General features: G+C 35.8%; 2 protein-coding genes and 1 long non-coding RNA gene across 3 annotated transcripts; 1 reads left to right on the top strand and 2 right to left on the bottom strand.

The window, feature by feature from the left end:
- Nucleotides 1-3366: 3366 nt before the first annotated feature.
- On the bottom strand, nucleotides 3367-5768 carry LOC129351416 (uncharacterized). Its single transcript, XM_055020278.1, has 6 exons — nucleotides 5693-5768; nucleotides 5418-5497; nucleotides 5172-5332; nucleotides 4895-5012; nucleotides 4703-4813; nucleotides 3367-3893 (listed from the first exon to the last, which is right to left on the bottom strand). The coding sequence occupies exons 2-6, from the start codon at nucleotides 5473-5475 to the stop codon at nucleotides 3664-3666; spliced, it is 678 nt and encodes a 225-aa protein (XP_054876253.1). The 5' UTR covers nucleotides 5476-5497; nucleotides 5693-5768; the 3' UTR covers nucleotides 3367-3663.
- A 984-nt stretch (nucleotides 5769-6752) lies between these two features.
- LOC129351433 (uncharacterized) lies at nucleotides 6753-7706 on the bottom strand. The gene is made up of 4 exons (XR_008604733.1): nucleotides 7633-7706; nucleotides 7468-7533; nucleotides 7250-7324; nucleotides 6753-7021 (listed from the first exon to the last, which is right to left on the bottom strand). It is a non-coding gene; the product is annotated as an uncharacterized LOC129351433 (long non-coding RNA).
- Nucleotides 7707-19436: 11730 nt separating this feature from the next.
- On the top strand, nucleotides 19437-24936 carry LOC129351343 (uncharacterized). The gene is made up of 10 exons (XM_055020219.1): nucleotides 19437-19505; nucleotides 20034-20144; nucleotides 20273-20365; nucleotides 20589-20619; nucleotides 22410-22654; nucleotides 22782-23030; nucleotides 23571-23681; nucleotides 23814-23879; nucleotides 24055-24164; nucleotides 24658-24936. Exons 1-10 carry the CDS (start codon nucleotides 19451-19453, stop codon nucleotides 24934-24936), a joined length of 1350 nt encoding a protein of 449 aa, XP_054876194.1. The 5' UTR covers nucleotides 19437-19450.
- The last annotated feature ends 443 nt before the right edge of the window (nucleotides 24937-25379 follow it).

Genomic DNA, 25379 nt, shown 5'->3' with positions numbered 1-25379 from the left:
ATGACAATGATGCAAAACCAACCCTGGTTATAAAATGACTCTGATCTCATGAAGCAGCTCTGTGCAAAGAAAAACATTTGATACCAGTTTGACCTGTTTCTCCTCTGAACCTGAGGTTTGGATCTTGATGGTTTCTGTTCCTAGAACTGAACTCTTCCAGCAGCACAGAGAAATGCTGTAAGCTTTTAGCTTTTCTTTCTTCTACATTCCTCTGCAGCCTTGAAGCCTGAGACCGTCACAGATCCAACCAGAGCTACTTATGCTGTAGTCAACAAACCAAGGAGGACAAACGGTCAGTATTTTTATTTTTATTTCTATTTTTTTCCGTTTGCAGTTGCTCACATCTCTGTCACAGTTTCAGTTCCTGCGTCTTTAAATTCGCAGGTGGAGAAACCAGAACAGACCATCAAGTCACGTATTCGTGCATCGATATCAGGCTGACAGGTACTTTCTATCGTAACGTCTTTTTTAACCAGCTCTGTGGTGAACCACCGTGACGTCACTCAGGCACTCTGCTCGATTTAGCACAGCAGCTCATGTTCATTTTCTGATGTGTGAGCTAAAGCACAGAGAAAGTAAATTTAACTTGTCAGTTAAAGCTACAAAATAAAAGCCCAGGTTGAAACGATCAGCCCTTCAGGTTCCTCATCTAAACCAAAACAACTGAAAGGAAACATACCAGAAAAATAAAGATGTTTCTGCAGCTCAATGTGACATAACTTAACTTATGCATATTTTCTGATTAAATTGCACCAAGTTACACAACAAAAATCTTAAGTCACAAATATTTACAAACCAAAACTTTTCTCATTAATTTACTTTCCTTTCTTTTCAGGGCAGGAAGTTCGTACAGCTCCCATCAGACAATATTCACCAGAATAGGAACCAATCTATTCTGTTGTTAGTAAATAATCTGTGTCTTTTTAAAATAATAATTAGCTCCAGAAATAATGACTGACAATAATGAAGACAGTCATTTCTAAATGTTGGTTTCCCAATACAACCTCATGCAGGATTCAGTGGAACATCCAAAGTTTGTATTTCTCTCAATTGAAGCTTCTTTTAAGATCTGCTGAACACGTTTTTTTCAATCTCATTTAAAAAAGACAGAAAATCAGTTTATTATGTCATCAAGTTTGATAAGAAGTGGGAAAGTTTAGAGTTTTGATTTTCATGTCAATTCAAAGAAAAGTTTAATTACAACAAGTATATAACTCAAGGTTTCAGCAGGTGTTTTTTTTTTTCTTCTTCTATGGTTTTTCTTCTTCATAAAGAAGTGGTTCCACTAAATTGAAGTGAAACTCTTTTGTTTCCACGAATGCAAGGCAGGATTTTGAGATGCAGGATGTTTTACTCTTATACTGACCTGCAAAGAATCGTTCACCAGATGAAAATCTGTTTCAGTTCTTTTTTTAAAAAGTTTTCCACTATTTCATTCTTGTTCCACTTCCTGTGATGATGGAGATTTTCATTGTTGTGGTTTCAAGACATGAGCCCACAGTCATGAGATCCGCCAGATATTACAATTAATTAAGACAATATTGGCAAAAGCACAATTTTAACAGAATTACTGCAGAATATACAAGATTTATATATATATAGCAATATTTGAATTTTTAAAAAAATGTCTAAGTGTGAAAATTAGGCAGACTACTGTCATAATAGATTTTCTTTTTGCATTATGAATCTGTTCTCAGATCATATGAAGCCAATCTGGAAAGGTGAACCTCAGGGCTCATTTTTAGGACTTCTCCTTTTTCTCTCAGAGTTTCTCATTCACTGCTCTGTCATTTCCAGCTAAATGCTGACATCAGTTTGATCCTTTATGTGTGAGAAAGCTGCCAGTTTAAACTATTAGGATTCATTTTAAACTATTGCTGTAAAGATGCACCTTTTGTTTTGTTACTTTTAACTATGGCAGAAAGCTGAATGTTTACAGAAAGAAAAGATTTAAAGATTTCAATTACTGTGAAACTATTTTTCAATGTGAGCGAGAACAAAGTTTACTCTGAAACCGAGACTGACGTCATTTTATTAAGCTGCCATTTCTCTAACTGTCTGAATTAAAGGAGGCAAAGATCTCATACACACACACACACACACACACACACACACACACACACACACACACACACACACACCACACACACACACACCACCCCCCCCCCACCCCCCCCCCCCCCCCACACACACACACACACACACACACACACACACACACACACATCTGCCCTCTCAGGTGAAAACCACGTGATGTTTCCTGATGAATTCATCACTCGAAGCTTTTCTTTAGTGACATCTGGTGGTCAACAGTGTGATTAGCAGCTTCAGTCTGTAACTTTAAACAGCTGCATGATGATTGTCCACTTTGTAAAAGTTGGTGGAAACTTCAGTTTATTAATCACGTATCAAATCTTTTTATTTGTGTTTTGAACATGACATTGTAAAACATTTTTTTTATTTGTTTAAATAAATAATTTTGATGAATAAATGATGTGATCTACCTGCTTGTGACAATCTAAGTTTTACTGGATGTGGGCAAAATTAATCTTTTACAAAATATGTTTTTATACTTATTTTATTCCTTGCTTGTTGAGTAACCTGATGATTAGAGTTGCTACTTTAATACTGAAGCAGCTGTTACCATAGCGCCATCTGCTGGAATAATAAACAAGCACAGATCTAAAAATAATTGATTAAACCTTTCTGTCACTTCTCGTCATTTGATTGACCTTGACCTGAACTAGTGTGGAATAAAACAGGTGCATCATAATCAGTGCACATCTGGGCTGCTCCACACTGCCCCCTACTGTTTTAACACCTGATTCACATTGAAAAGCTTTTATTTGAGGAACAAAATCAGCTGAAATCAACTTTAGATGATGATTAGATGAACTTCAGAGGGTTATCTTTGTCATTTACAGAGAGAAAGTGAAAACAGAATACAACCAATAAACATTTGATTATTGATTATTGATTTTATTAATGTTGGATTAAAGGTCTGTCAGTGCAACAATGAGTCAATAAATAATAAAATATGTATAAATAATGTAACGAGGTGATGTCACATTTTAATGACTCCCATGTTGTTACTGTTGAGACCAAATTTCAATACAAAATGTCTGCTAATAGAAAACAATTACTGATTATATTGTTTTGTTTAGATTTCTGGTCGGAAACAGAAATCAAGTTTTTTTTGTTGTTAAACTCTTGATACATTTATAATTGATGTAAAAATGCAGGTGAAAACCATAAATACCATCTAATAACACTAAATATGACACAATGTTCATAAGTATTATTGCATTACTCCTATAATACTGGTAAAAAAAAAAAAGTCAACAAAATAGCTGCAAAATTTACCTTCAGTCATCAAAAAGAAAAAAATAAATACAGAACTATAGACCATCAGTCAGTAACCAGGTTCATAAATTAGCATTTATTTACATTTTCTATCTGAACTTAAACCTCATTTTTAAACCTTTATGGTTTTTCATTCTGTAACTTTTACAATAAAAATATGAATCTGTTCTGTGTTGATTATTTCAATCAATTATCCTCCCTCTGTATATAAGAAACTCTCATTTTTAATGTTTCTATCATCTTTTCTCAGGCTTGTCCAGTTTCCACCTGCATTATATTTCCATTCTCTACCAGCAGATACTAAGATTGGCTGAAAGTTTTTGCTTTTTTCTCCCGGGCCAGAAGCTTCTGCTTGGTTTCTTCAGTCTCAGCCTCCATGTCCTTCGCTGTGACTCTGATGTGATGCATCCAGGTCTTCAGTTTGTTCTTCACTTCCTGCAGCGTTGCAGCTTCATCTCTGCAGTCCTGCTCCGTCAGCTGGAGCTTCCTCTGAAGCTCACAGTTTGTTTTCCGTAATTCTTCTCTCTCACCTGAAGTTAAAACATAAACAAGAAATTAGCAAAACAAAAACCCTGCAAAGATCTGTCTGGAAAAAAATCTTTATTCGATCTTCTGACGTTTGATTTTTAAGACAATCCAACACATTTACAGCTTTACATGAACCTGAGCTTTTCAAAATGCATTTAGGTTCATTAAGGTGTCAATTTAATTTTAACAAGAGAATATAAACAGAAAAAATAAGAGACATGAAGATTAATTATTTTAAATCAATGATTTAAAGCTTTCTGGATGAACAAACCAGTTTAATTAATGTGTCAGCTGAAATGCTTGAGAGTTCAGAAAACATTTAAAGCTTGACGGTTCATTATAAAAGGAGTATATAGCTGTTGCAGCAGCTCAGACATGTCAGCTCTCATTTGTTCTTTTCTAACATTTTTGGGTGACATATTGCTTGTCTTTACTACAGTTTCTCTGGTTCTGGAAGTTGAGCAGCTGGATGGATTTCTGCTCTTACTATTTTATGTTTGAATTGTTGCTCTGATGCTCATCCATGTCAACAGCAGCGTCTCCCACTCATCCAGCTGAAGTAGTTTTCTTTACAAAAGCAACTTTCAGACCAATTCTCTCCAGATGGATTCTTACATTCTGTCTCAGTTCGTCCCATTCCAAACTCATTTCTGGACCAGCATTTATGAAATTACTCACTTAGAAGACAAATGGTAAAACCAAGACAAAAAATGTTTATTTACATCACAAAAATGTATGTTTTGCTCTTCCTACTACTGAGTTTGTAGTTACTTTGACTATTAACAAAAATTGACAAATAACAGAGACTTACTCTTGATCTTGTTGATGTAATTAAGAGTGATCATCCCAAACACCAAGTCCATGAAGACACTGAAGGAGAAGAGATGGAGAATCCCTGCAGACATGGCTGCCACCAGATCAGCTGCAGTTACAACACAACAGCATTTGATTACTGACAGTGATCTAGAAAAACAGCTGCTTTCAGTGGAGAGGCACAGATTACCTCCACACATGTGCATCAGAAGAATGGTGACCACTGTGTCCAGAGAGAGAGATCCACTCAAAGTGGAGACTGCAGACGTGAAGAACAGTTCTTCTGAGCGATGAATCGGAGTCACGTCCTGAAAGAATAAACTCTTTAGTTTTCCAAAGTGTTTGTCACACCCTGAGTTATCAGTGTCACATCCTGTAACAAACGTAGTCAAAATGAAACTGAAACTGACTTTACCATAAATGCATCGATAACTACATCAATAAATGGGTTGATACTGATAACTTACTATTACAGGTTCTGTTTTAAAGTCTTCTTTCTGTTTTAAAACTACATTCATCTGCTGCTCTTTTAATTTCCTTCCCTGTTCTTCCACCTTTTTCATTGACTGCATTTCCAGTGGAAAATGAACCATCCCTGGATGTGCTGGTTTATCACCTGGAAAATAATCTAATATTGAAAAGGACAAAAACACGACAGCATTAAAAAGCAAAACAGACAGAAAGCTGCTGGATCATAAGGAAGAATCACTTACAGGTCCAAGAGGAAAAAGCCAAAACAGACGCGACAAACGAAACCATTTTATAAGCCATGATAATTACAGGAGCCAGAAACCTGCGGCATAGTTAAAGCACAGAAATCGATCTGATGGTCAAACACTTCATATCAGGAAAACAGCTAAAGTTAAAACAATTATATAGTTATAGAATGACTGAATGTTGACAAGAAATATCATGTTCCGTGAAAATACTGTAATAAACTACAATATTTTACCAAGCAACATAACTCATAAAAGCCTGCAACACTCACCTCTGTTACGTCGTTATTGAAGCTTTGAGCCGATAACCTCACCCAGCTGATCAAAGTGCTGCCATCTGGACTTTACTCCCATCATGTGTAATAAACTGGATGTATGAGTGGCTTGTGTAGCTTTCAGTTATGTAATGAAATACATAATGTAGCTCAGACCTACAGGAATGCATGCAGTGCACATTTCTTTTTCCAGATATTGGATTTTAACTTGCAATAAATTTGTACTTTTCACATAAATTACACTGAAATATATTAATATGTTTATATTAGGCATGATTGTTTAGCTGTTTTGATGCTGCTTCCTGTTTTCCAACATTTGATTTTATAATGAAAAATATGGATTATGATGGACTCAACAGTTCCTGCTGTCAGATTTTTATTCTAGTTTTGAACTTTTTAAGGTCAGATGATCTGGGGATAAAGTTTCAATAATCTGTGAGTCCCAGGAGATTTACTAATATATTGATTTTTAGGTCATTCAATTAAAAAAGGACAAAAGACAAGAACAAAAAGTCAACCAAAAATACAGTTTTGATCATTTTTATTATATTTTCCAGCCTGATCACACCGACCAATGTTTTTACTAAATAGTACGAATAGAGGAAAAAGTTTTGAAAAAATAGCTGTTAAATGAATCTGAATTGACAGAAGGAAGGAGGTCAGACTTTTTGGTTTTGCAGAGAAAAAATAAAAATTAAGTTCCAACAGAAAAACATGAACATAAGGAGCATTTTATTCCCAAATCCATGTAGAGAACTGTTGCTGACTTGACTTAGAGTTGATGAATGATTGTAAAAATATATTTATGCATTAGAAAAAAACAATGTGGTCCTTTATACACAGTATGTTGGATTCAGATTAGAGTCATTTTAAAAATGTGACAACTATAATTAAAAATCTGACTTAAAAAAAAAGACAGCTGTTAGAATAAAATTCTTACTCTTTTCTATAAATTACAGATTTCAAAATATTATGATAAAAACTGAAAACTTACTGAGAAACCACATTATTTTAATTTCCATCACTGTTTTGATTTGTGTTCATGATCTCATATGGGTTCCAGGCTCTTTTCTATGTTTAATATTTGTTTTTCACATAGTTTCTTCTGTTCATCCAGTTTCCACTGAGACTGTAAAAGCTTTTCTTTGTTCATTAACAACATCTCATGATCAGAATCGTTTCTCTGGGACATTAATTCCTCTACAGACTGAAGATATTTTCTGTTGTTCTTCCTTTCAGCCTCAATTTGATTTAATTCTGCCATCAGTTGATGTTTCTGCTTCTCCAGTTCCTGTTTCACCTCCTTCAGGGGATTTTTCATCATAACTGGAAGTGAAAAGGAAAAAATATATTAACATAATGAAGCAGTTTGCAATTCCTAGACTAACCACAAAGAGAAAATCAAAGAACTCAAATATAACCATGCTAAAGATCTGAAAAAGCAAAGTGCTATCAGGCAGTAACAGGAGCCTCTGACAGTCTGTTTCACACTTTGTTTTCATTTCCAGTGTCTGAATGGAGAATATACAGACAAACTTCATCACCATAACGTACATTTCTCTATCAGTCGAAGAACAACGTGAACTGGAGTCATCATCACGTCAAACCAGAAACTTACGACTTCTGTAGCTACAGAGAGAAGAAACAACTGGGTTAAAGGAAACGACGTGAAACAAGACACAGTTTCAATATTTAACTTATAGAGCAATAATCTTAAAGGTCAATGAAATGGATGGAAAGTCATGTACATGTTGTTAGTAGTCATAACTCACCTTTGGATTTACATCGATGGAAAACTCGACCAGGAGTCGTTTTTATGAACAACAAGAACTTTTCAGCTGTTACAGTCAGAAAAGAGAAAATCACAGTATAAAACAAGTCACTGTTTTTTAATGGTTAGCTGTGAGAAATACAGATGATAAGTTGTGATAACTTACCCCTACTTTTCCACTGGAAGACAGAAAGAACCAGATTATTATAAACTGCAGTAACTTTATTCCAAGGCCAGAAAGCTGAAATGAATCCAGTCCTCTCCGTCTGAGCGGCCATTGTTCCTGAAGAGAAATCAAACCAAGGGCAAATATCAAACTAAAATCAATATTTTTATCAAAAACTGAGAGAATAAATACAAAATAACTGGTCAAAATCTTAATAGTTACAATCTTAAACAAGCAGAAACAGTTTTAATCTAATGTGTATTAATTTATTGCAAAAATAATAAAAACTAAACCTCAGAAAAAGTTGAATCTAAAATAATAAGACATGGTGATGAGAAACTATTCTGTGGAAACATAGAGAGATCACATCACAATCTAAAGCGAAAGGAAAGGGAAAGATTAACCAGTGATAACAACGATAATTACCTTAGTAATTAATAATTTAAACAATATTAATGCCTTTTGAGTTAATTTCCAAAAGAAAATCGAACATTGGGAGAACATACCAGCTGCGTTCAGGATGAAGTCGGTTTCAATGTGCGACGTAATCCAGTCAAAGTCCTGCTACAAGATAAAGATAAGATAAAAAAGTCACTTTGTTCTGTTCAGTGTTTCATACATGATGTCAATGTTCTTTAATGTATCATTTATTAGCCCTGTTACTGCTTTCCAACACTTTTTTAAAAATGATAGTATATTAACCAAACATTTATTATCACCTTCGACGTTTCTTTTGACCTGAAACTTCCTGCTGGCAATAAAAGCTTTGATAAACCAGTTCTCCTGTTCCAGGTGTACAGACAGCAGGGGGCAGTGTGGAGCTGCTGAAACCTGCAGCCATTATGATCAAGAACTGTTCAATGATCACAACTGTTCAATGATCACAAACAAAGAATCAAAGTTCAGTCACAGAAAAAAGAAACAATAATTGAATCCCGTTATGAACATTGTGTGTAGCAACATGGAAAACGACAAAGTGAAGCTTGAAGAGCAGATAATATTTAAATCTATAGAACCTGAGTATCTGTGTGTATTAATTAAATATTAAATTAAAGTTAATTGTACATTAATATGCCATTATTTCTACCTGCTGCTTTGCTGCACTGAGTAACAATCCAAACAGGAAGAGGAAGTTCTGCTGCACATGATCAGGGTTCACATGTGAGACACGTTCAGTCAGCATCAAGCATCAGTCATGGAGGTCACAGCTCTCTGCTCACAGATCTGTGAGTACAGATACAGTCTATATATTGAGTTTTTAATCTAAAGCTTCTTCTCATGTTTCTACAGTCATGAACGTTTTTGTCTTTCTGTTGATACAAACTGATCTGAGTTTCACGGATCAGAAACCTGGTGAGTCGGAAACTATTTTGTTTCATGCATTTATTTTGTGAAAAGTATTTTTATTTTATCAGATTTAATTCTAGTTATTTTTAATTTGTTTACAAACAAATCCAGCAGCAATCTAAAATTATCACAAGTTAATAAAAATAAGTTTTCATTGTTATTTTCCATGGATTTATATTAAAGTTGATCAATTTATTTCTGTATTTTATCTTTTCAGCTTTTCCTGTTGTCTCTCCAGACAGACTTCAGTTCTTTGAGTATGAGTCTGTCTTTGTAAGCTGTGAGGAAGACAAGAAAGTGAGGAGAAAACTTCACAAAATGAGTTCAGCAGATCATTCTGGCGCCTGCAGCGTCGCAGCTGCATCCTGCAGCATTCAGTTCACTTTTGAGAGACACAGCGGAGAATACTGGTGTGAAAACCATGAAGGGGAAAAGAGCCGGGCTCTCAACATCTCTATTACAGGTCTGAATGTTCACTGGTCTCAAGAAGCTTCTAAAATTTCCAAAAATCTTGTTCTGGTGTTTTTTTACCTAATGAGAAAAGCTTTGTTAAAATGCAAAGAGTTTGTTTATGTGAACAAAAGATGTTTCTACCTTTCATGTGACCTTTAACCTGCACATTGCAGCTCAGATCAGAATGAAGACGAGTAAAAATGTGTTTGCACAGGTTTTAAACCGATACACTAATAATCCTCCTGTTTGTTTTTATTCAATTGAATGTTTTAAATTACAAAACAAGCCATTGTTTTGCAAAAACTCTTTAAATTTGTCTTTTTGTGGTGCCTTGGTCAGATATACTCAGATCTGGTCTTATTTACTATTTTTATTTTATTCTGGTGAAAATGTTCCTTAATTAATTTTGGGTTGTTTGCTTGATGCTTCATGAAGATCTCAGGCATTTCAAAGTCACTACTTGCCTGATGTGATGTTCTGTGATGACGTCCATATTAATGCAGTAATTCCTTTTAAAATAATTGTTGCTTTTCTCTATAAATGTAATTTTACTATTAAGTTTTACAAGTTGCAGGCATGAAAACCTAGTAATTTAAAAAGGTTGAGTGATCTTTCATGAACATTTTTAAACTATATAAAAATATATTTTGGCACAGAAACAGCAACATGTTGAAACTTTTCTCTTCCACCAGTCGGTCCAGTGATCCTGAATATTTCTGCTCGGCCGCAAAGGAAGGATCTGATGTGACTCTCCGTTGTTTCACAGAACACAAAGAAGACACACATAAGTGATTTTTACAAAGATGGCGTCCATCTCACCACCCACTATGAAACCGACATGACCCTCAGAAACGTCTCCAAGTCAGACGAAGGATTTTATAAATGCACCATTTCCCGAGCCGGAGAGTCTGCTGAAAGCTGGCTGGCTGTCACTTCAACAGAACAACAAGAAGAAGAAGACGGTATATTTATGGCAGCTAAAGCAGTGAACTGTGTTTTTGTTCACTAAATGAATCAAGTTATAAAAATCACAGGCATCCAACACGTCTTCAGTTTATGTGCATCTGATTTTAAAGCCTAAATGTGTCTGAATTCACTGACATGATATCTTAAATCTACCTTTCAGGATCTAACAAAAAGACGAACCTCGTGAAAAATCTCCCGCTTATAATCATCATTTTGTTGTCCACCATTTTCACTGTGTTGCTCTGTGTGGTTGGACTGATTCTCTACAGGAAACGCTCAGGTCCGCTAACTCACCTCCTCGATTCTCTGCATTTTAATTACAGAGGACAGACTATCAGTTTCATTATTAACCTTTCTTAAAACTGACAATATAATCATTTTTCTAAATTATAAAGTTTTTTTTCTCTCTTTCTTTAATTGCAGACTCAAAAAATGAAATTGTCTCAGATCCGAAGGCTACAACTTATGCCTTTGTTAAGAAACCCGGGACGAGGAAAGGTGAGTGTTTTTTGTTTAGGTTTATAAAAGACATGACGTTCATTGTCTTTTTTTTTTTTTTTTTTGAACAGATGCAGACGCTGCGAACAAACCAGACAATATCACGTACGCTGCCATAGAGATAAAAGAAAGGTATTTGTATTGCCTGTGGCGCAGAAACCGTGACAGTAGTTCAGTTTTACACGCTAACTCTGAGAAGGATTATTTTCAGACAGATGTATCGATGGGAGTAATTTTATCTCACCATCAAACCACAGGCTGCAGCTCCACATGTAGCAAACAGACAAGCATAGATTCAACCTGACATTAAACAGAAAACTGTCTCCAACTGCTGCATCATTTCTGCACAAATACTAACAACAAAAACAAAAAGCTTCGACTCAATAGGATCAGAAATAATTGATGCCAAAAGCTGCTAAACTTTAGAAAAGAAAGCTTCACTAAAATCTTCAACTGGTTGCAGTTTTCTAGTAAATTTTCTGTTTTTTGTTCATCAGGGTCAAAGGTTACCTCAGCTGCCACCGACAGACGTTCACCAGAGCAGGAGTCAGTCTACTACGCTTCAGTCGCCCTGAAAACTTAAATGACTTTTTTTATTGACTGTTTGGCTTTTTGAGTTCATGCTAGAAGAGTCACTGACATTTTTATCTCAAGTTCAAATGGACAAAAACAACAAAGCAAGAATAAACAGAACAATTTAATATACATTTATGTTGCTTATAGAAATTTAAAAAATGTTTTTAGGACTCATCCTCTTTCTCTTTCAGACTTTTGCTTGTTGTATTTTCTAGTTTTATGATGTTCTTGTTTCCTTTGTTGTCACATCTGTCTGGTTTTCAGAAGAGCAGCGACTGCTTTATAAATAAACTCACTGTGATGATCGTCACTTTATAGAAATATTAATATCTCCAGCGGTTCATGTATTCATTCTGAGTCAGACTGAGGTCAGTCTGCTGTCTGCAGTCAGAGAATGAATGAAAAACAGCTGAGCTAATCCAATCTAATGGTGTTAAACTAGCGCCACCTGCTGTCCAAACACCAAATGCTGCATCCACACACTGAAATTCATATTTGTACTTCAGGAGAAATTATTCAGTAAATTTTTACAAACTCAAACCAACAATAAATTATGTTTTTCTTCCAATGCTGTTGTCATGGCTACAAAAATCTCTGATTTTGTGCTAATGGGCAACATGACGAGGTCATGGGTTCAATCCCCATACTGACCAAATGAAATCTAAAGTCTTTCACACAATAAACACTTCAAAATAAAAATGGCTCAAAAATAAAATCAACATTTCAAAATAAAATAAAAAACAACTGAAAAATGTACATGTTGATTCTGAAAAACGTTCCTAAAGTCTTCAGATCATAAACTGAGTTTTTCTTAAATTAATGTGAACTCAGCATGATGTGTGGACAGTTAGCTCACCTGGTCAGAACGTGGTGCTAATGATGCCAAGGTTGCGGGTTCAATCTCCATACTGGTTAATTGAAAGATAAAAGCTTTCAGAAAATCAGCGATTCAAGTTTGCAGAAGGTTTTAAATGAAACCATTATGCTTACTGGTTTTGAAAAACATTAGAATACAATATATATATAGAGAGAAAGTTCATACATCACATAAGTCAAGGCCCGCTTGCTGCATCCAGCCTGCGAATGAATCATCTGTTGCTTTCTGGATGATATTTAATCTCTATTAGAATCAGCCACAGATTAAATGACACAAAAGAGTTTTGCTGCAGCAGTGAATATAAATTAACAGGCCTGCGGTGATGCAATGTTGGCTGATGACCACTAGATGGCAGAAAAACTGCACCATAAGAAGCCAGCGACAGTAAATATACTGCTAATATTTAGTAGGATCAATATTTCATGTTCAGCCAGTAGGGGCGAAAAAACACCGGCTTCTCGTAGTCAGATAATTAGTAAAGGTCCAGTTAACTGTTGCATAAGTTCTAAATAAAGAATCTTTGAGAGTCCAATTAACAGACTTTCATACAGTTAGAGCACTGTGTAAAAAAATAAAATAATCCAAGCTGTTACAAGATGAAGACTGAGGTTATAAACAGACAGGAAGACTGTAGACGACCATGTAATAAACTGTTCATAGTTTGTTCACACAAATATTAAGTTCTTTTGCAGAACCATAACAGAACCTGAGTATCTGTGTGTATTAATTAAATATTAAATTAAAGTTAATTGTACATTAATATGTCATTATTTCTACCTGCTGCTTTGCTGCACTGAGTAACAATCCAAACAGGAAGAGGAAGTTCTGCTGCACATGATCTGGGTTCACATGTGAGACACGTTCAGTCAGCATCAAGCATCAGTCATGGAGGTCACAGCTCTCTGCTCACAGATCTGTGAGTACAGATACAGTCTACATATTATCTATACTTTGAGTTTTTAATCTAAAGCTTCTCCTCATGTTTCTACAGTCATGAACGTTTTTGTCTTTCTGTTGATACAAACTGATCTGAGTTTCACGGATCAGAAACCTGGTGAGTCGGAAACTATTTTGTTACATGCATTTATTTAGTTAGAATTGTTTTTTTTTTTTATTAGATTTAATTCTAATTATTTTTAATCTGTTTACAAACAAATCCAGCAGCAATCTAAAATTATCACAAGTTAATAAAAATAAGTTTTCATTGTTATTTTCCATGGATTTATATTGAAGTTGATCAATTCATTTCTGTTTTTTATCTTTGCAGCTTTTCCTGTTGTCTCTCCAGACAGACTTCAGTTCTTTGAGTACGAGTCTGTCTTTGTAAGCTGTGAGGAAGACGAGAAAGTGAGGAGAAAACTTCACAAAATGAGTTCAGCAGATCATTCTGGCGCCTGCAGCGTCGCAGCTGCATCCTGCAGCATTCAGTTCGCTTTTGAGAGACACAGCGGAGAATACTGGTGTGAAAACCATGAAGGGGAAAAGAGCCGGGCTCTCAACATCTCTGTTACAGGTCTGAACTCACAATGACGTATTAAAAAGTTTTTCTTTAAATTAACTAAAATAATGTCTTTTAGAAAATATGCAAATGTAAAATTCTAAGGTTAATTTACAGAACAAAATTATATCAAGATAAATCCTTTCAGAATATTTCCCCCCTTGAATCTTTATAAGTGAATAATAAACTAAGTAAAATCTGATAAAACTGAAAAAATATAAAATAAGTAAATATGGATGTACAAGAGTCATATTTGTTTTTTATGTCATGCAAACCAGGCATTTTAAAATGTTGTAACTTTTCATATCTACTGAAAATAAACATGTAGATTTTGAATTTGTTATAAATCCAGCAGAAATCGTCGCGTAACATTTGAAACTTCTTCTCCTGTCGCTCAGGCGGATCCGTCATCCTGAATGTTTCTGCTCAACCTGTGAAGGAAGGATCTGCTGTGACTCTTCAGTGCATTATGAAGGATTCAGAAAAAACACACTTCAGTGATTTCTACAAAGATGGCGTCCATATTGGAACTCACTATGAAACCGATCTGACCTTCAACAAGGTCACCAAGTCAGACGAAGGACTCTATAAATGCACCATTTCCAACTCAGGAGAGTCTGCTGAAAGCTGGCTGGCTGTTGTCAGTCCAATAGGAGGTACGTTTGATACCAAAGTTAAAATAATTCTTCAAATAGAAGAAAATATTCTATTAATCTTTAGGATACGAATTGAGGAGATTTGGTCTAAAAGCAAAAGGTTTATAAAGTCTAAGCTCAGATGCAGATTTATTTTCTCAGAGAATCTTTGAAAAGTTTAGAGCAGAAAAATAGGTTTCAAAGTTCAGCCTTGTGCAAACCTGCAGAGCATGGAAACTGAAACGTTTGGGTGTCTGCATGTCTCTCACTGTCCACTGAGTTTTACGTCTCATTTTCAGGATCTAATGAAAAGACGCAGCCTTTGACTAACATGCTGATTATCATCATCATTTTGTTGTCCGTGGTTTTTGCTCTGCTCTTCTGGGTCATTGGACTGATTCTCTACAAGAAACACAGAGGTACCGTTAACTCCTTTAAATGTTCTCTCTGCAACATGTGCAACATGAGTTTGATCATTTATCTTTGTTTTAGTTGAGGAAAAAACCCTAACCCTAAACCGGGAGATGTCAAAAATTCAACCTGATTCTTTTAGGGCTTTTTAGTGGAAAATTCTAATTATATTTTGAAAATTATATCTGAAATTATATCTACAGACTCAAATATATACATATTTGGTCAAAAGTCTCTGCAAGCACCTAAACAACTTTTTGCATAATTTAGGTAAATATTTTTCTTTTTTTCTAACAATATTAATAAAACAACAACTGTACAGCAGGTATCATCAAATCAAACCAAATCTGATATATATAAATATTAAATTCACCCAGAGCGAGGCAGAGTAAACAAAACTTTGCTCAGATAAAAGTAGCAATACTTTAAAATATAGACATCTAAAAACTTACTTAAGTAAAAAAAGGTATTTAGTAAAAAGTCTACTCAAGTTTTAACTGATTAAATCTAATTAAATATTTAAAATTACATAATCATACTGAATAAAATGTTAGAGTAAGTGGGAATTTTGGTATATTAAGGACCAAAATTATGGTAATTCATGCAAGTTACCAAGAAAATTAAAAAATCAGGCAAAATAAATATTTTCAAAATCAGTTTCTTTCAATATAAACTTTAACAAAAACTGCAGGTGTGTTTCTGTGTCTGGTGAATTTTGAGTTGAAACATGTTTGTTTTTTCATTCAGTGGGAAGAAAATCAATAAATTTTCCTCAAGTAAGTGAAAAGATACGACTCAAGTAAAATAAAGTACAGTTTAGTAAAAATACATTTCTAAAAAAGTTACTCAATTAATGTAACTGTGTAAATTCCCAACTCTGGCTTCGCTTCACCAGACTCCAGTAAACGGATCATTAATGCGACTCTGAGAACTGAACTGAGGAAGTGATTCAGTCATTTAACTGACCAGAACTTTACTGGTCAGTTAAAGTTCTGACCAGTAAACTGGTCAGAACTTTAAAGTTCTGATAAATTACCAGAACTTTACTGGTCATTTATCAGAACATTTCTGGTCATTTACCAGAACTTTCACAGAAACGAATGTAAAAGTTGCTGTCGACTCTCAAATGACCAACATCCAGACAGACCAATCATCTGCAGTGGATTACATTTTTTTTTCTGTTTCATTTTTGCAGCCTTGAGAAATGAAATTGTCTCAGATCCAAATGATTCAACATATGCTTTGGTGAACAAGCCTGGGAAGAGGAAAGGTAGATGTTTGTTTCTGTCACACATTATTGTTGAAAACAGCAGAAGTCATTTTTAGTGCTTGATGTTTTTCACCAGGTGACTCTACAAATAAACCGGATGATGTCACGTACGCCGCCGTTGAGATAAAGAAGAAAGGTATTATTACCATGATGACTCATCTGTCCTCTGTGGCGCAGACTCCGTGACATTAGCTCAGTTTTACACTCCAACTATTTTCAGACAGGCAGACGTATCTGTCAGTTAAGAAACACGTAGTGAAACCACCGGGCGCAGCGAGGGGCCCCTCAGCTCGCTCCTTTACACAACAATAGAAATCACACGGAAATAAAACACTGATCTAATTCTGCATCCACGCCTTCACAAAAACATCTCCTAAAAACACACTGACAGCTTTAACTGCATGGAGTCTGAAATAACTGGTGCTAACAGCTGCAGAAAAATTGAAACTTAAACTGACTGTGGTTTTCAAATGATTGTTATTTTTTTCGTCCATCAGGGTCAAAGGTTTCCAGAGCGACCGCTGCCCAGCGTTCATCAGAGCAGGAGTCGGTCTATTCGTCCATCGCCCTGAAAAGAGAGAGTTAAATTAGTCATGATACGTCAGCAAAGTCTGTTTCTGTCCCGTTAAGCAAAGCTGAAAGCTTCAGTCACTAACTGGTTGAAATTGACAAAGTGATGATAAATATGACACTGAAAACTTTAACAGTACGAATATCATTATAGATCAAATGAAATGTGGAGTTCATGTCATCTGTTCATGTGTAGTCATTGTGTATTTTTATTCTGTTGTAGTTTTTATGCATCTGTTTGTGTTTTCATAAGAGCAAAGGAATATTTTCAAAAATCAGTGTGTGCATCACAGTGATGGTCTGTGCATTAAAGCAGCTCAGGTATTCTTAGCTTACATGTGTCTAAAGTGGGATTTACTGACACTTCTTGACCTTTAATGATCCATCATTGAACCACTGCAGGCTCCTCTCTCCAGACTTACCTGAGAAGGACTTTAGGTGTGTTTCAAAAGACCAGAATATATGACACTGGGCTGTAAGTTGACAGCCTGACAGCAGAACCTCCAGTTTAATGCAATTTGTGGTTCCTTAAATAAATGATTTCTGCCAGTTGACACAAAAATTCAACTTAATTTTGTTGTGTCGTCTTATATAGAATCAGTTACATTTTCTGCCTGAAATAGTTTTGAGGTGATGTTTGTTGTGACTTGGCAACAGTAAAATTCAGTTTTAGTGAAATAATTTCTTACACAACTTTGAACACAAGTGTCTTTTTGATGAGTGAAGCTTGTCAGAGACATTTTCAATGTCAAAAAGTCATATGCTGACAATATTTTATCACATATTATCCTAAATGTCCATCTTTGTTATAACATCCAAAAACTCCCCTTACTACAGAAATGCAACTCCATTTTTTGGCAACATCTTGCCTTATTAGTGGCCGTGGAAACAACAGATTATTTTCTGTGAATTAAATCAGAGATGAATTATCAGTTTTTATTGTTTTTGTTGTATTTAAAGTTGATGCTATAGTGTTATGATTTAAAGGGGGAAAAATCCTATTGAATATAAAAATTTGTCATGAGCTCCACATTAGCCACATGTGGCTAATGTTGAGGCTAATTAGCCTCAAACATTGTATAATGCTGGAGGCCCCTGTGCTGCAGTACTCACTAACGGCCACTAGATGGGATGAAAGACGCTGGACTGAGAAAACGAAAGTTTCTGCAGGATTCTCCTCCTTCCTGCCCACATGAGCGACAAAGATCTTTGTTTGGCTGTATTGGTCAAGGATGTTTGCACAAAAATATATTATCTTAAGAGGAAGTAAATGAAAAATCAACAGTATGTATATGTATGTAAATAGCCAACAGACTGAACACTGAGAAAAAGTATCAATTAAAAATTGTGTGAAGGGAAAATCTCCCGGCGTGTGAAAACAGATTATTTAGGAAATCTATTGACTGAGGGAAAGAAAGATACACAACTTTTAATACAAACTGGTTAGTTCACATACAACAGTGACCAAATGTTAGTGCAAATGTATTTGTTATGAAAACCTGTCAAATTCACATGATACTTATTAACTTTAAGCAGAAACAGAGAACCTAGTGACAAAACCTATATGATAGATTCCCATCTGATTGTGACAAATCAGAGTCTTGCATCTCTATTCTTATTCAATGCTTTTAATTTCTCTCTTGAGGAAGAAACTGTTAAGTTTTCAAAAAGAATCAGGAACTTTGAACTGTAACAGTGAAACTAAAACACTGACAGAAACTGAAAAGTGAACTTTTGTTCGCCTTTATTAGAAAACCTATGAGTTTCAGATAAGAAACAAATAAAGTCGACAAATTCTAGCAAAGATTGCAGAAGGTTTTTCCTTTTAATTTTGACGAAGAAACTAACTTTGGTCAGTGGAAGTTAAGACAAATCACACATGAAATGAGAAGTCATATTGTACCAAGTTTATTATAAAGTCACCAAATGTGTGTGATATACAAACCAATATTAATTTTTCTTGTGGTTTATTAAATAATGTTTCTTTCATCCTGTGTTTTTCCGAGGTCTGACCTCAAATTTGCTCTCAGTGCAGCTTCACTGGGAGTTTCTCTTATCCTCTTTCTCATTCGCTGTGCAGGTATCCCAGAACGCAACTTAGATAATAAGCAAACTGATAAAGTTTTAAAACTGAAATTTCTTATGTAATAAAAATGTCTTATTCAGTTACTTCAAGATGCATCATATGTGAGTCGGAGTCGAACCCGCAACAGCCGGGTCAAAATAATGTGTGCGGCCAATTTATCAAAACATAAACTGAAAATAAACTGTTATCACTTTTTAAAGTCAAAGTTGGAAAGAATGTTCCAGTTTTACTGTTACAGAGGTAAATATATTTTTGAGTGGAATCATGTTATATTTATATTATACAAACAAAATATATATTATACAAGCATCATAATTATATTGTTAATGGCTGTATGACATTTTAATCAACAAAATTGGGCTGATTGATGATTTTAGCAGAGCAAAAGAGAAAAAGAAAGAGAAAAAAGAGAAAAAGAAAGAATATCAATGAGAAATTTAGCAAACTAAAACAAACATTGTGGGTTGAGTTAAACCTTATCTGTCTTTCTATCTGTATCCTCAACTGCCAATTGCAACGACTCATCCCTGATAGAAACTGAAAGAAAAAGAAAACGCTGGTTTATTTAAATCTGACAGAAGAGCAAAAAGAAGCAGCTTTTGCTCCTTTCACTGAATTTGATCCGATTGCAATGGAAACCTCAGTGGGAATCTTTGTTGCATTTCTTGGTCTTGCAGCCTCAACAGGTAAATCTTTATGATTCTAAAACAGTTGAGTTTAAAGATAATAGTTTAGCTTTCACTTATGTCAGAGTGAGCAAATCTCTGAGCAACAATAATAGACCCAGTTCTAAACAACCACTGACTAAAATGGGCTTGTAGTTTTAGTTTCCAGATAATTTCAGATAAGAACAAGTTTTAGAGACTTTTAACAATAATCGTAGCAAAAACGAGCAGGCATGAAACGTTTTGATGGGGAACCTCAGACAGAGGAAGTGAGGCGAGCCGCCCAACAAGAGGCAACGTTCCTGTCTGGATCCCAGACAGAAACTCTGGTTTCTGCTGCTGCACATCCTGTCTGCATTTCCATCACTCATCATCACAGAGAACATGGATTTCTATAATTCTCAGGACAATCACCAAACTGTGTTTCAAAATTGTACAACAAAAGAAACGTTCCCATACTTACAGCTTCCTTTTCTTCATTGATAAAACAATCTGATGCATAAGCTAAGCTAAAGTCTGCATGTAAAAAAATCATTTTTTCTGCTCCAGTTCAATCTGCACCAGCTCAAGAATATTTCAGCCAACATTATAAAGACGCTCAAAGACAAGAAAATGAAACGCAGTCAGACGCCATGCTGACTTCCCGTAACACCACAACAGGTGATGCTCACGGTTTTTGTTCCAGATGATGTTATAATAATCACGCTACACGTGTTCTGTGCTACACTTAAGTTGAATGCATAACAAATTCAGTTTTGTGTTTATGTGAATTTTTCCTCTTTTCTCAGGATCAAACATTTCTCGTGGGCAACTGATCGGCATCGTTGTCGGCGTCGTTGTTGCTGCGCTCATAGTCACCGTTTCTTGTGCTGTTATGGCAGGTATGTCTGAAATCCAAAAAACAACATACATGTATTTTTTACTGGTAAAATATTAACTATATCCAATAGAGGAAAAAAGGGACAACATAGCAAGTTAATACTGAATTCAAGCTAAACCTCATTTAAAGACCAGAATAAATGTTTTAGAAAAGAAACTTTAAGAAAGATGAATGTTTTTGAAAGAACATTATTTTTTGATAATGCATGTTCGTTTATTTTTCAGGTCTCAGTAATTCTTGGGCAACATTTTTTCAGTGTTTTTGTAGCTGCTGTCAATTATGCCTTGAAATAGCAGAAGCAGTCAACTGTGCGCCGCTGGATTGTGACGCGATGCTGGATTGTGACGCGACGCTTTGAGTTTCTCCAGGGAGCCGGTCTGCTGCACCCAGCCAGCCAAAATAAAACTTAGGGAGTATTTTAATGTACATATCTTGTGTCACAGCATTATGGACTGCCCACATTGTTTTGTTCAAATGTTTTCAGATTTTAGAGAGACTGTGTTGGATGATGAAGCTCCTGGTGTTTCTGGGTCATGACCTGATGCCATGTCTGGATATGGTTCCTAGATGTAATATTTAGTTTTTCATTCATTCAGACACATTTACCTAACATGTATTTGAACTCAATACTTCTCTTTTTATTGGAACATATCACTAATCCAATGCATCCTGGAAGCTCATCCAAACAAAAGAGGCTTAAAATATCTGAATGCAGGAAAAGCTTGTTGGACTTCACCTTTGTTTAAGTGGTTTTGGACTTTGTTTAAGATCCTTTTATCATTATTTTTGTTGTTTTGTTTCTTCTCTAGTTGGCATTTGAGCAGCCATTATATTCTCCTGTGTTATTTGTTTGTTAGGTCAGTTGGGCTGTTAAATATTCTTCACTGCAAGAACTAAATGTGTTTTGGTGAACTGTAATCTTTGAGAGATTTATTTAGTTGAGACAATTATGTTGAATGACATTTAGTGGTTAAATAAATGTATGATATAAAAATATTATACTTATGAACGATGCTTGCTTTGTTTCTGTAAATATTTGATCATCTTCTTGTAATTGTTCATAAATAGTATATTTCTTCATTAATTTGGTTTATATTTATTGTCATTTATATTTCCATGTATATATTTCTATTAAAAATATAATTTTAAATAGTATTTATCTCAATAAATTATGTACTAATACTGTTGAAAATTGTAGCTGAAATCCATTTGAAAAAATTTTATATGGCACATGCATCAAAATTCATATTTAATTGTGATAAACCTTTTCTATAATGTTTTCATATTCAGGACGGCTGTAATATATCAGCTCCTCCAGTCAAATTGACCTTATTTTCAAAATAAAGTCTGTAAAAGGTGATTGGTTTGTGCTGCGGCTCTCGTAGCTTAATGTGACTCTCAGATGCAGAAGCAAGCAGAAAATGTTTATTATAATAAATACAACTCCAAACAAACTAGTCTCATCTTTTGGTCCATTCAGGAGATGCATCAAGTCGTACATATTTGGAAACATGAACGACGCAAAAAAAAGAGATAATAATAATAATCTGACGTCACAAAACATCAGAATTGAGCAGAAAGGCCTGCAGCTTGACGCAGCCTTTCTGCGCCCCAGTGGTCCTGAGAACGACAGCATCTCTGTGGACCATGTTTAAAGCTCACAGCACAGATATAATACAGACTTCAGAGTTTTGATGTGGTCCATCAGAGCAGGTTGACTTAATTCAGCTTTTGCTTTCAGACTGAGTAGATGTGACCATGTGATGGGAGAAGTGGGGCTACATATTGCTAACACTGAAACAGGAAGTTGTGGTTGCAGTGACAACATTGGTGCAGTCAGTACTCAGACCACCGTTCAGTCAGCATGGAGGTCACAACACTCTGCACTATTTTTGGTAAGTTAAACAGTTTTTGTGAAAAGGATCTTGACTTGTGGTGCATAGAAGTAAATTCTAGTTACATATTAGTTGTTGAGGGAATTTCTTCCCAGCCCTTCATTCACAGGCTGTTTCTTTTTGCAGTTTCTTTCAGGTCCTTCCCAACAGATCGCAGTTCTTCCGGTACGAATCTGCCGCCTTCAGCCTGAGCTGCGACCTGCAGGAAGACGCTGCTGCATGGACAATAAAAAGGAACACGTCCAAACAAATCAATTCACTTTGTCCTGCATACACTGCTGGAAGGAACGACTCTGCATGCCTTTTAACTGAGCTTTATGAAATGGACTCTGGAGTGTACTGGTGTGAATCAGAGGCTGGGAAGATCAGCAACACCATCAACATCACTGTTACTGGTAAAATATTAACTAAACACTCTTTATTGTCTTGTTGTTGATAAATATTTGGATCAGTTTGGGAGAAGAAATGTTTCACCTCCGATTCTTGTAGAGGAATCCACAAATGAGAGTTTTTTTTATTTAGACGGTGAGATCCTCCTGGAGATCCCAGCTCTTCCAGTGATGGAAGGAGACGATGTGGTTCTGCGATGTAGAACGAGGGGAACATTATCTGGAAATATTTCATCTGCGTTTTATAAAGACGAGCTTCTCATTGGGGAAAGCGTGAGAGGAAGCATAACTCTACAGAGGGTTTCTAAATCCGACCAAGGACTCTACAAGTGCCACGTATCTGGAGTTGGAGAATCACCAGACAGTTTTCTGACTGTCAGAGGTTAGTGACTGAGCTGAGGAATGGAAATAATCTATTGACCACAGCAACATATTAAGAAGAAAATGTTGAGGATGATAATATTATACCCAACCAGGAAGAAACATGAAAAGGTTGACATGAACTTTCTACCTTTGAACTGATTCTAGATAATAAATGGTTCTTCCAGTTTGACCTTAAGATGCTTCAGCAGGTCAGTGAAGGAGATATTAACATCTGTCATCCAGATGTTTCCAGTGCAGAGAGTTAAAGTCTGCAGCTCCCGATCATCAGATTTAAAGAATTTAAGTTTCTGTATATAAAATCGTTCCACTTTGGTCCAGATTGTTGAATTTCAGTTTATTTTTGCTCTATAATGAGTAACACATAACGCTGGTCAATGAACAATGGCAGGCAGCTTAAAGCAAGTTAATTCTCCATGCTTCAAATTGCCCAGTTATTGTTGTCACTCACTGTTATTTCTCACTGAAAGTGTTGACTGTTGTCGCAGAAACTTTGCTGTTCTACTTTATTGCTAACCTGTGGTTGTCTGCTCTTACGCAGGATTTCCTGAATCGCCGCCGTCACTACCTGGAAACATTGCACTTCTTGTGATGGTCACTGGAGTTTCATTATTTCTAGTGATGTTGCTCTGTCTATGGAGAAACCATCCCGGTCAGACACGACTTACTTTTACTGAAACATGAATATTATCAATGTCAGGCTGGATGCAACATCATTAAATTACTCATTACATTTCAAGCTGGAACTAAATATGGTTAAAATCTAATTTGTTCTGTTATACAGACAATTATGACTCTTCTGTTGTGATTTATAGTGGAGAAATCAACAGACAAACACAGAGAGCAACAGGTAAACTTGAACACACTCAGAATGTGAGGGACTTTGTTTTTGTTTTGCTCTTTCAGATTTTTATTCAAAACCCAAATAGTTTAAAGAAAATAAGATGTTTTTGAGTCGATCTAAAGTCAAAGCTACATTTACACAAGAAAATGAAACAAAATGTTAAAAATGAGTGTTGTTTCAGATGATCTCCAGAGGGGGCGCCACTCTGCACTGGTCACTGTGGTCGTGTACAGACCGGCCCACGGACCGGCCCTGAAACCGGCCCTGAAACCGGCCCTGAAACCGGCCAGAGTTTGGACTTATAAAGCCTACAGAGAATACAGGAAGAAACAGCAAATATTTTCATCTTTACATAATAAAAGTGCGACTCTCTCACCTGCCAACGACTATAATTAATACAAAAGTTTAAAGTTATTAGCCGTTTGTTTCAAGTTTGGACACTTTTGGTGGAATAACTACCATGTTTGTTTATATGTACAAGAAACTGTCAACTGAATCAATAACATCCTTAATCTAGAGATCAATATTTTTATTGAAAAGTTGTAAATATTGTATGTTTTTATTGTGAAACTGAGTTTCTGTTCTGGGCTAAATAACACAACTATATCAACATAAATATGAATTCACAGCACAATCCGCTATGGTCATAATCCATCTTCTATCTAGTTCTTTGTGCTGCTTAGCTGACCTGAAAGTTTCCTTAATTATTGACTCGTTAATGTCTGTATTCATGCAGTAATAGCTGCCAGGTAGGAAATATTGAATCAGAACCAGTGGTCCCCAGTGGTCACCAGAGGTCACCAGTGGTCACCAGAGGTCACCAGTGGACATCAGTGGTCACCAGTGGACACCAGTGGTCACCAGAGGACACCAGTGGTCACCAGTGGTCACCAGTGGTCACCAGTGGACACCAGTGGTCACCAGTGGACACCAGTGGTCACCAGTGGACACCAGTGGTCACCAGTGGTCACCAGTGGTCACCACATTGTTTTTTTTTGCAGAGTTGTTTCTCACCTGTGATGATCTGATGCAGGACGCTGAGTCAGCAGTCTGGAAACACTGAACTTCCTGTTGTCATCATAAGTGCTTCATTTTTTTTAGTGACTCAGGCTGTTGAGGAACCACCAAGGTGTTCCGGCCATGACATTATTCTGCAAACACAGCCGTCATTATCTTATTTATTTCCTGATTAACCCATTCTAATTGCATATGTAAAGCTAACACTTTGTGCTGCAGAAAGATGTGAATACATTAAAGATTAAAAAAAGAGTGAAATGTTTTCTCTTCTGTTCATCACTTCTGATGTGACTGGTTCTGTGGTTGCTCAGACCAACAGGATGTTCTGTAGAATCGTCTTTCTTTCGAGGTTGGAAGAAACAAACAGTTTGATGTTCTGCACTGATAAACAGAAAATGCCGCAGACTCACCGTTAGCGAAGCTTCAGGACCACAGCCGTGAAAATCCAAGAGCATTCTAGCACCACTCTAAAATCTTGCATAACCATCT

The sequence above is a fragment of the Poeciliopsis prolifica genome, unplaced genomic scaffold (assembly GCF_027474105.1).
Source record: "Poeciliopsis prolifica strain line A6 unplaced genomic scaffold, Auburn_PproV2 SCAFFOLD066, whole genome shotgun sequence".
Lineage (NCBI taxonomy): Eukaryota > Metazoa > Chordata > Actinopteri > Cyprinodontiformes > Poeciliidae > Poeciliopsis > Poeciliopsis prolifica.
This window is presented reverse-complemented; position numbering and strand designations above follow the sequence as displayed.

Coding starts and splice junctions, on each gene's coding strand:
- LOC129351416 (XM_055020278.1), bottom strand. CDS start 5,475: ATGGCTTATAAAATGGTTTCGTTTGTCGCGTCTGTTTTGGCTTTTTCC. Junction 5,333..5,417: donor GGCTTTTTCCTCTTGGACCT/GTAAGTGATTCT, acceptor TTTCAATATTAG/ATTATTTTCCAGGTGATAAA. Junction 4,814..4,894: donor TCTGATGCACATGTGTGGAG/GTAATCTGTGCC, acceptor TTGTAACTGCAG/CTGATCTGGTGGCAGCCATG.
- LOC129351343 (XM_055020219.1), top strand. CDS start 19,451: ATGGAAACCTCAGTGGGAATCTTTGTTGCATTTCTTGGTCTTGCAGCC. Junction 19,506..20,033: donor TGGTCTTGCAGCCTCAACAG/GTAAATCTTTAT, acceptor TTTCTGCTCCAG/TTCAATCTGCACCAGCTCAA. Junction 24,165..24,657: donor CGGCCCTGAAACCGGCCAGA/GTTTGGACTTAT, acceptor AGTGGTCCCCAG/TGGTCACCAGAGGTCACCAG.